Raw genomic sequence first — 10,894 nt, forward strand, 5'->3', positions numbered from 1 at the left:
ATGCTTCAATATCTTTTCCAAACCAGTGTCAAAGATGGAGTCCAAATGGCTTCCTGGAATCCTTGACTCCTTAGCCTTCTAATTCATCAAACTTTGCAAGAGAAGAGGACTGAATATCTGATCACAAGTAGGGCTTGGGGGTTGGGGTTCTTGTCACCACCATGATGGAAATGGGGCAGTGGAGCCAAAATTGTGATTTCATCCTGGTTAGTCCTGGGTCTTAATCTACACAAAACACTCTGTCAAGTGAACCAAAGAGGAGCCAAAGAGACTGATAGGGACTAATAAGGCTATATTTTACTCTTTATATTTTTCAAAGAAACTTTAACATTACCTGTTCCTCGGATAGATCTTAACATCAATGCAGGAAGGTAGGAAAGACACTACATCTGCTGCCAGACAGTGAGACATTCATGGGACTGTGGGAACTGGATGAAGTTCAGGACATATACAGAGCATAGTAATAGTTTAAACAAAAGACAATACCACAGTCCCATGATTTCCAGTCCGAAGAGGAAAAAGGTAAGAATTAAAGACTGAACTATCAAAGTAGAGAAGAAAAAGCTTGATTCTGGAGTATTTCAGAATTATCTGGACCAATGCTCTGTTCTGTGCTCTTCCTAGCAATATTTGAATTGTGTTCTGTAATTGGTGCACACGAAAGGCTATGGGAAGTTTCAATACGAGTTTTAGACAGGGTTTCTTCTTGGTGGGTTTCTCTGATTTCCCTCAACTGGAACTCCTTCTCTCTGTCCTCATTTCCATTTTCTACTCCCTAACTCTCTTTGGCAACTCCACTATCATTATTCTTTCACAACTGGATGCTCGGCTTCAAATGCCCATGTACTTCTTCCTCTGCCACCTGTCCTTCCTGGACCTGTGCTATACCACCAGCATTGTGCCCCAGCTTCTGATTAACCTCCAGGGATATGACAGAACCATAAGCTATGGAGGGTGTGTGGCCCAGCTCTTCCTTTTCCTTGCTTTAGCCACCACAGAGAGTGTGCTCCTGGTTGTGATGGCCTTTGACCGCTATGTTGCTGTGTGCCGCCCACTGCACTACACGACCATCATGCACCCCGTTCTCTGCCTCTCACTAGCTATTGTTTCGTGGGTAGGAGGATTCATGAACTCTCTAATTCAGACGAGCCTCATGATGGCGGTGCCTCTTTGTGGACATCGACTGAACCACTTCTTCTGTGAGATACCTAGTCTCCTGAAGTTGGCCTGTGAGGACACAGAAGGAACAGGAGCCAAAATGTTTGTGGTCCGAGTTGTATTCTTGATTTTTCCCATAACACTAATTCTAAGCTCCTATGCAAACATTGCTCAGGCAGTGCTGAAGACCAAGTCAATGGCAGGGTGCAAAAAGGCTCTGGGGACTTGTGGGTCCCACCTTGTGGTGGTTTCTATGTTTTATGGTGCAGCCATGTACACATACTTACAACCCAAGGGCACCTATTCTGAGAGCAAGGGGAAGTTTGTGGCCCTTTTTTATATTATTGTCACCCCCATGCTCAACCCTCTGATCTATACCCTAAGGAACAAGGATGTCAAGGGGGCTCTGTGGAAGGTGCTAGGGAGAGCTACTGACTTGGGATAGAATAGCAAAGGGCCAGTACAATCTGGTTTAATGGTCATGAGTTACATACTCATCCTGTCCTTGCAAAACAGCTAGTACAAAATGAGCATCAACAGACCTCTTGGGCCTGGTGTTTCCTTGCTTTGTAGTTGGAAGTGGAGATCTCTTGAAACGCTTTGTAGTTCAGTGTCTATAGTCCACATGAAACAAAGAGCTAGAGTCGATTTTGTACCATGGTGCTTGGAGAATGTATATTGTCTCCTCTTGTAGAAAGGAGGCAGTTCCTAGGCCATCGTGGGAAGCAGAGAAGCATTATCCTGATGGCAGTGCCTTCCAGATTCCTAGCATGATGCTGTGCAGAATGCCCTATTATGCAAAGTCAAGAAGTGCATTAATGACTATACTTTAAGTCCTTCCATCTCAAGAGCCCTTTTAAGGTCTACTGAAATGGATATGCTTCTATGATATTTGGAGAACATAAGCAAATAATAATTAATGGTGTTTCATGGAGCACCTAGAGGCCAGATATGAAGGTTGCTTTTCTACTTGAGGCAGCATGCAAATTATTAGGGAGGCATTCTGTAATGGGAGGGGTGTGTCTCATGGTTTCCTCAGGTGTGCAAAGCACCTCAGAAATGCCGCTTGGTGGTGGGAAGATGATAATGTTCACCAAAGTGAGAGACTGGAGAAACTAGAGAATAAACCAAAACCCAGCTTAATCATTAAACATTACTGTCTTGTTTGGTTCATTCTTTCCAAAGTTCTAGATTCTCCTGATTTACTTATTCTTACATCAGAGGTCAAATAGTGTAGCTTTACAGGGTTATCAAGTCCATGGTAACTGTTCTCATTTCTGGAATTCTTTTTTTCTATTTTTATTAGACATTTTCTATTTACATTTCAAACCTTATCCCTTTTCCTACTTTCCCCTCCAAAAATGCCCTATCTCCACTCCCTTCCTCTGATCACCAACCCACCCACTCCTTCTTTCTGGCCCTGGCATTCCCCTAGACTGGGGCTTAAAGTCCTCATAGGACCAAGGGCCTCTCCTCCCATTGATGACCTAGCTGGCCATACTCTGCTACATATGCAACTAGAGCCATGAGTCCCACCATGTGTACTCTTTGGTTTGTGCTTAGACTCTGGGAATTCTGGGGTATACTGTTTTGTTCATATTGTTTTTTCTCCTATGGGGCTGCAAATGCCTTCAGCTCTTTGGGTACTTTCTCTAGCTCCTTCATTGGGGACCCTGTGTTTAAAATAAGAGTTCCCTCTAAGCCTGTCTTCTGCTTATAAAAAACTCTGAGTTGTTACATTTAATTATGTAAATGTGGAATATAAGCTAATCCCTACCTCATATTAGTTATATCTATCAAGAGACCAAATGCCAGATAATTATTTTGTGTTGTTATGTTCAGGTTGCCCAAATACTAAATAGAAATTAATCATTTAAATATGCCCTATTTGCTCTAAATTTTATTCAGCTAGCTGCTACTTGAGATTCTATATTTCATATTTACTAGCACAGAGAACTAGCCAATATTATACACAAATAAATGTGTTTTTTCTTTATTTTGTTTATCAAGGTCTAAATAATTCAAGAATCTATATAACCTAATAGAAAAAAGGTATTTGCCCTTCCGCTCGACTCGAGCCCCGGGCTACCTTGCCAGCAGAGTCTTGCCCAACACCCGCAAGGGCCCACACGGGACCTCCCACGGGATCCTAAGACCTCTGGTGAGTGGAACACAGCGCCTGCCCCCATCCAATTGCGCGGAACCTGAGACTGCGGTACATAGGGAAGCAGGCTACCAGGGCCTGATCTGGGACACAAGTCCCTTCCGCTCGACTCGAGCCCCGGGCTACCTTGCCAGCAGAGTCTTGCCCAACACCCGCAAGGGCCCACACGGGACCTCCCACGGGATCCTAAGACCTCTGGTGAGTGGAACACAGCGCCTGCCCCAATCCAATCGCGCGGAACCTGAGACTGCAGTACATAGGGAAGCAGGCTACCCGGGCCTGATCTGGGGCACAAGTCCCTTCCGCTCTACTCGAGCCCCGGGCTACCTTGCCAGCAGAGTCGCCTGACACCTGCAAGGGCCCACACAGGATTCCACACGAGATCCTAAGACCTCTAGTGAGTGGAACACAACTTCTGCCAGGAGTCTGGTTTGAACACCAGATATCTGGGTACCTGCCCTGCAAGAAGAGAGCTTGCCTGCAGAGAATACTCTGCCCACTGAAACTAAGGAGAGTGCTACCCTCCAGGTCTGCTTATAGAGGCTAACAGAGTCACCTGAAGAACAAGCTCTTAACAGTGACAACTAAAACAGCTAGCTTCAGAGATTACCAGATGGCGAAAGGCAAACGTAAGAATCCTACTAACAAAAATCAAGACCACTCACCATCATCAGAACGCAGCACTCCCACCCCACCTAGTCCTGGGCACCCCAACACAACCGAAAATCTAGACCCAGATTTAAAAACATTTCTCATGATGATGATAGAGGACATCAAGAAGGACTTTCACAAGTCACTTAAAGAATTACAGGAGAGCACTGCTAAAGAGTTACAGGCCCTTAAAGAAAAGCAGGAAAACACAGCCAAACAGGTAGAAATCATTAAAGAAAAACAGGAAAACACATCCAAACAGGTGATGGAAATGAACAAAACCATACTAGAACTAAAAGGGGAAGTAGACACAATAAAGAAAACCCAAAGCGAGGCAACGCTGGAGATAGAAACCCTAGGAAAGAGATCTGGAACCATAGATGCGAGCATCAGCAACACAATACAAGAAATAGAAGAGAGAATCTCAGGTGCAGAAGATTCCATAGAGAACATCGACACAACAGTCAAAGAAAATACAAAATGCAAAAGGATCCTAACTCAAAACATCCAGGTAATCCAGGACACAATGAGAAGACCAAACCTACGGATAATAGGAATTGATGAGAACGAAGATTTTCAACTTAAAGGGCCAGCTAATATCTTCAACAAAATAATAGAAGAAAACTTCCCAAACATAAAAAAAGAGATGCCCATGATCATACAAGAAGCCTACAGAACTCCAAATAGACTGGACCAGAAAAGAAATTCCTCCCGACACATAATAATCAGAACAACAAATGCACTAAATAAAGATAGAATATTAAAAGCAGTACGGGAGAAAGGTCAAGTAACATATAAAGGAAGGCCTATCAGAATTACACCAGACTTTTCACCAGAGACTATGAAAGCCAGAAGAGCCTGGACAGATGTTATACAGAAACTAAGAGAACACAAATGCCAGCCCAGGCTACTATACCCGGCCAAACTCTCAATTACCATAGATGGAGAAACCAAAGTATTCCACGACAAAAACAAATTCACACAATATCTTTCCACGAATCCAGCCCTTCAAAGGATAATAACAGAAAAGAAGCAATACAAGGACGGAAATCACGCCCTAGAACAACCAAGAAAGTAATCATTCAACAAACCAAAAAGAAGACAGCCACAAGAACAGAATGCCAACTCTAACAACAAAAATAAAAGGAAGCAACAATTACTTTTCCTTAATATCTCTTAATATCAATGGACTCAATTCCCCAATAAAAAGACATAGACTAACAGACTGGCTACACAAACAGGACCCAACATTCTGCTGCTTACAGGAAACCCATCTCAGGGAAAAAGACAGACACTACCTCAGAGTGAAAGGCTGGAAAACAATTTTCCAAGTAAATGGACTGAAGAAACAAGCTGGAGTAGCCATTTTAGTATCGGATAAAATCGACTTCCAACCCAAAGTTATCAAAAAAGACAAGGAGGGACACTTCATACTCATCAAAGGTAAAATCCTCCAAGAGGAACTCTCAATTCTGAATATCTACGCTCCAAATGCAAGGGCAGCCACATTCATTAGAGACACTTTAGTAAAGCTCAAAGCATACATTGCACCTCACACAATAATAGTGGGAGACTTCAACACACCACTTTCTTCAAAGGACAGATCGTGGAAACAGAAACTAAACAGGGACACAGTGAAACTAACAGAAGTTATGAAACAAATGGACCTGACAGATATCTACAGAACATTTTATCCTAAAACAAAAGGATATACCTTCTTCTCAGCACCTCACGGGACCTGCTCCAAAATTGACCATATAATTGGTCACAAAACAGGCCTCAACAGATACAAAAATATTGAAATTGTCCCATGTATCCTATCAGACCACCATGGCCTAAGACTGATCTTCAATAACAACATAAATAATGGAAAGCCAACATTCACGTGGAAACTGAACAACACTCTTCTCAATGATACCTTGGTCAAGGAAGGAATAAAGAAAGAAATTAAAGACTTTTTAGAGTTTAATGAAAATGAAGCCACAACGTACCCAAACCTATGGGACACAATGAAAGCATTTCTAAGAGGGAAACTCATAGCTCTGAGTGCCTCCAAGAAGAAACGGGAGACAGCACATACTAGCAGCTTGACAACACATCTAAAAGCCCTAGAAAAGAAGGAAGCAAACTCACCCAAGAGGAGTAGACGGCAGGAAATAATCAAACTCAGGGGTGAAATCAACCAAGTGGAAACAAGAAGAACTATTCAAAGAATTAACCAAACGAGGAGCTGGTTCTTTGAGAAAATCAACAAGATAGATAAACCCTTAGCTAGACTCACTAAAGGGCACAGGGACAAAATCCTAATTAACAAAATCAGAAATGAAAAGGGAGACATAACAACAGATCCTGAAGAAATCCAAAACACCATCAGATCCTTCTACAAAAGGCTATACTCAACAAAACTGGAAAACCTGGACGAAATGGACAAATTTCTGGACAGATACCAGGTACCAAAGTTGAATCAGGATCAAGTTGACCATCTAAACAGTCCCATATCACCTAAAGAAATAGAAGCAGTTATTAATAGTCTCCCAACCAAAAAAAGCCCAGGACCAGATGGGTTTAGTGCAGAGTTCTATCAGACCTTCAAAGAAGATCTAATTCCAGATCTGCACAAACTATTTCACAAAATAGAAGTAGAAGGTACTCTACCCAACTCATTTTATGAAGCCACTATTACTCTGATACCTAAACCACAGAAAGACCCAACAAAGATAGAGAACTTCAGACCAATTTCTCTTATGAATATCGATGCAAAAATCCTCAATAAAATTCTCGCTAACCGAATCCAAGAACACATTAAAGCAATCATCCATCCTGACCAAGTAGGTTTTATTCCAGGGATGCAGGGATGGTTTAATATACGAAAATCCATCAATGTAATCCATTATATAAACAAACTCAAAGACAAAAACCACATGATCATCTCGTTAGATGCAGAAAAAGCATTTGACAAGATCCAACACCCATTCATGATAAAAGTGTTGGAAAGATCAGGAATTCAAGGCCCATACCTAAACATGATAAAAGCAATCTACAGCAAACCAGTAGCCAACATCAAAGTAAATGGAGAGAAGCTGGAAGCAATCCCACTAAAATCAGGGACTAGACAAGGCTGCCCACTTTCTCCCTACCTTTTCAACATAGTACTTGAAGTATTAGCCAGAGCAATTCGACAACAAAAGGAGATCAAGGGGATACAAATTGGAAAAGAGGAAGTCAAAATATCACTTTTTGCAGATGATATGATAGTATATATAAGTGACCCTAAAAATTCTACCAGAGAACTCCTAAACCTGATAAACAGCTTCGGTGAAGTAGCTGGATATAAAATAAACTCAAACAAGTCAATGGCCTTTCTCTATACAAAGAATAAACAGGCTGAGAAAGAAATTAGGGAAACAACACCCTTCTCAATAGTCACAAATAATATAAAATATCTTGGCGTGACTCTAACTAAGGAAGTGAAAGATCTGTATGATAAAAACTTCAAATCTCTGAAGAAAGAAATTAAGGAAGATCTCAGAAGATGGAAAGATCTCCCATGCTCATGGATTGGCAGGATCAACATTGTAAAAATGGCTATCTTGCCAAAAGCAATCTACAGATTCAATACAATCCCCATCAAAATTCCAACTCAATTCTTCAACGAATTGGAAGGAGCAATTTGCAAATTTGTCTGGAATAACAAAAAACCTAGGATAGCAAAAACTCTTCTCAAGGATAAAAGAACTTCTGGTGGAATCACCATGCCAGACCTAAAGCTTTACTACAGAGCAATTGTGATAAAAACTGCATGGTACTGGTATAGAGACAGACAAGTAGACCAATGGAATAGAATTGAAGACCCAGAAATGAACCCACACACCTATGGTCACTTGATCTTCGACAAGGGAGCTAAAACCATCCAGTGGAAGAAAGACAGCATTTTCAACAATTGGTGCTGGCACAACTGGTTGTTATCGTGTAGAAGAATGCGAATCGATCCATACTTATCTCCTTGTACTAAGGTCAAATCTAAGTGGATCAAGGATCTTCACATAAAACCAGAGACACTGAAACTTATAGAGGAGAAAGTGGGGAAAAGCCTTGAAGATATGGGCACAGGGGAAAAATTCCTGAACAGAACAGCAATGGCTTGTACTGTAAGATCGAGAATTGACAAATGGGACCTAATGAAACTCCAAAGTTTCTGCAAGGCAAAAGACACCGTCAATAAGACAAAAAGACCACCAACAGATTGGGAAAGGATCTTTACCTATCCTAAATCAGATAGGGGACTAATATCCAACATATATAAAGAACTCAAGAAGGTGGACTTCAGAAAATCAAATAACCCAATTAAAAAATGGGGCTCAGAACTGAACAAAGAATTCTCACCTGACGAATACAGAATGGCTGAGAAGCACCTGAAAAAATATTCAGCATCCTTAATCATCAGGGAAATGAAAATCAAAGCAACCCTGAGATTCCACCTCACACCAGTCAGAATGGCTAAGATCAAAAATTCAGGTGACAGCAGATGCTGGCGTGGATGTGGAGAAAGAGGAACACTCCTCCATTGTTGGTGGGAGTGCAGACTTGTACAACCACTCTGGAAATCAGTCTGGCGGTTCCTCAGAAAATTGGACATAGTACTACCGGAGGATCCAGCAATACCTCTCCTGGGCATATATCCAGAAGATGCCCCAACTGGTAAGAAGGACACATGCTCCACTATGTTCATAGCAGCCTTATTTATAATAGCCAGAACCTGGAAAGAACCTAGATGCCCCTCAACAGAGGAATGGATACAGAAAATGTGGTACATCTACACAATGGAGTACTACTCAGCTATTAAAAAGAATGAATTTATGAAATTCCTAGCCAAATGGATGGACCTGGAGGGCATCATCCTGAGTGAGGTAACACATTCACAAAGAAACTCACACAATATGTACTCACTGATAAGTGGATATTAGCCCCAAACCTAGGATACCCAAGATATAAGATATAATTTGCTAAACACATGAAACCCAAGAAGAATGAAGACTGAAGTGTGGACACTATGCCCCTCCTTAGATTTGGGAACAAAACACCCATGGAAGGAGTTACAGAGACAAAGTTTGGAGCTGAGATGAAAGGATGGACCATGTAGAGACTGCCATATCCAGGGATCCACCCCATAATCAGCATCCAAACGCTGACACCATTGCATACACTAGCAAGATTTTATTGAAAGGACCCAGATGTGGCTGTCTCTTGTGAGACTATGCCGGGGCCTAGCAAACACAGAAGTGGATGTTCACAGTCAGCTAATGGATGGATCATAGGGCTCCCAATGGAGGAGCTAGAGAAAGTAGCCAAGGAGCTAATGGGATCTGCAACCCTATAGGTGGAACAACATTATGAACTAACCAGTACCCCTGAGCTCTTGACTCTAGCTGCATATATATCAAAAGATGGCCTAGTCGGCCATCACTGGAAAGAGAGGCCCATTGGACTTGCAAACTTTATATGCCCCAGTACAGGGGAACACCAGGGCCAAAAAGGGGGAGTGGGTGGGCAGGGGAGTGGGAGTGGGTGGATATGGGGGACTTTTGGTATAGCATTGGAAATGTAAATGAGCTAAATACCTAATAAAAAATGGAGAAAAGAAAAAAAAAAAGAAATATATTCATGAAAAAAAAAAAAGAAAATACATAGAAAAAAAAATAAAGGTATTTATTTGGATGCAGAATACAACATAATAAATTGTTTTGTGGTTACTATGGTTTCTTATTAAGCTTGCAGAAAATGTAACAATTCAATTATATTAGTAGAAACATAATTCATATTCAAGAATTCTGAAGAAGCCACTGGTGTATTTGGGCACGCAGTTGTCCATGGCTTTCCACATATTTTATCTTGTGAGAAGGAAATTGCATTTCCATGGAAACGTACACCCCTTAGGATCTTCTCATCCAGGACAGTAGTTAATTGGTCATGAGAGAGCATGGATCCCCAAGCCACTCCAGAGTCAGTTAGTGATTCCCAAGTCTCTCCACTGTGATCGAGGTAGTTAGAGGCAATGCTCTTGCATTCGGTAGAATATTAACATACCTTTTGCCATTCCTTTTTATGGTTTTATTTCATACTTAGTTTGTTAGTTGTGAAAATAAAATTTATTGCTTGTATTTGAGATTTATAAAAGGATGTTATGGGTTCCACAGAGGAAGTAAGGTCACCAGTATCTAAAGCAGATTGATGTACCTGTCATCTTCCATGATACTTTTAATCTCTTTTTGGATTAGAGAAGAGATCTGGTTACTAATAATTACTTATTGGACACAAGTATCTCACAGAATACAATTTTATTGACTACATCACTGTTTTGTAATTAGGTATCTAGACTTGCCCACTTTAGATATTGAAAATTTTGTATCCTTTTTGTATCCTAGCATGGTGCCATGCAGAATGCCCTATTATGCATTCAAGAAGTGCATTGATGACTATACTTCTAAGTCCTTCTGTCTTGTCTGTGTCCCTTCACATCTCAAGAGCCCTTTTGAGGGCTCATCTCCTGATTTCCTCTCAGGTCACGACACATCATTCATTCTGTTTTATTCTCTATGAATTTGAATATTGTATGAACTTTCCCTGGAAAGCCTATTTTTATTCACCCCAATAAAGAGAGAAATGATAAACCAAAGAAGTAATTTCACCCACATCCAAATTGTGAACCAGTGATTTTGTTGGTGTTACTTAGCTAAACTTGGGTGACTCAAAGGGAGCTGTATCATTGGAGAATTCACTCGGGCATGGGTGTCAACTAGTGAAATCCATGCTACTAGAGTTCTCTGTGTATCATGTAGACAGATATACTATCGAAAAGTCTCCTCTTTCTGAGAAATTGTTTCAACAATCTTGGAGTGGACCCATGAGTCGTGGAAGTTTTAT

At 41.2% G+C, this 10,894-nt stretch overlaps 1 protein-coding gene across 1 annotated transcript; it reads left to right on the plus strand.

Annotated features, from left to right (window-relative positions):
* Window positions 1–667: 667 nt before the first annotated feature.
* On the plus strand, window positions 668–1,603 carry Olfr1390 (olfactory receptor 1390). Its single transcript, NM_147065.1, has one exon. The coding sequence runs from the start codon at window positions 668–670 to the stop codon at window positions 1,601–1,603; it is 936 nt and encodes a 311-aa protein (NP_667276.1).
* The last annotated feature ends 9,291 nt before the right edge of the window (window positions 1,604–10,894 follow it).

This window comes from Mus musculus, chromosome 11 (genome assembly GCF_000001635.26).
Source record: "Mus musculus strain C57BL/6J chromosome 11, GRCm38.p6 C57BL/6J".
NCBI lineage: Eukaryota > Metazoa > Chordata > Mammalia > Rodentia > Muridae > Mus > Mus musculus.

Excerpts from the sequence above, each read along its gene's own strand:
- Olfr1390 (NM_147065.1), top strand. The coding sequence starts at position 668 with ATGGGAAGTTTCAATACGAGTTTTAGACAGGGTTTCTTCTTGGTGGGT.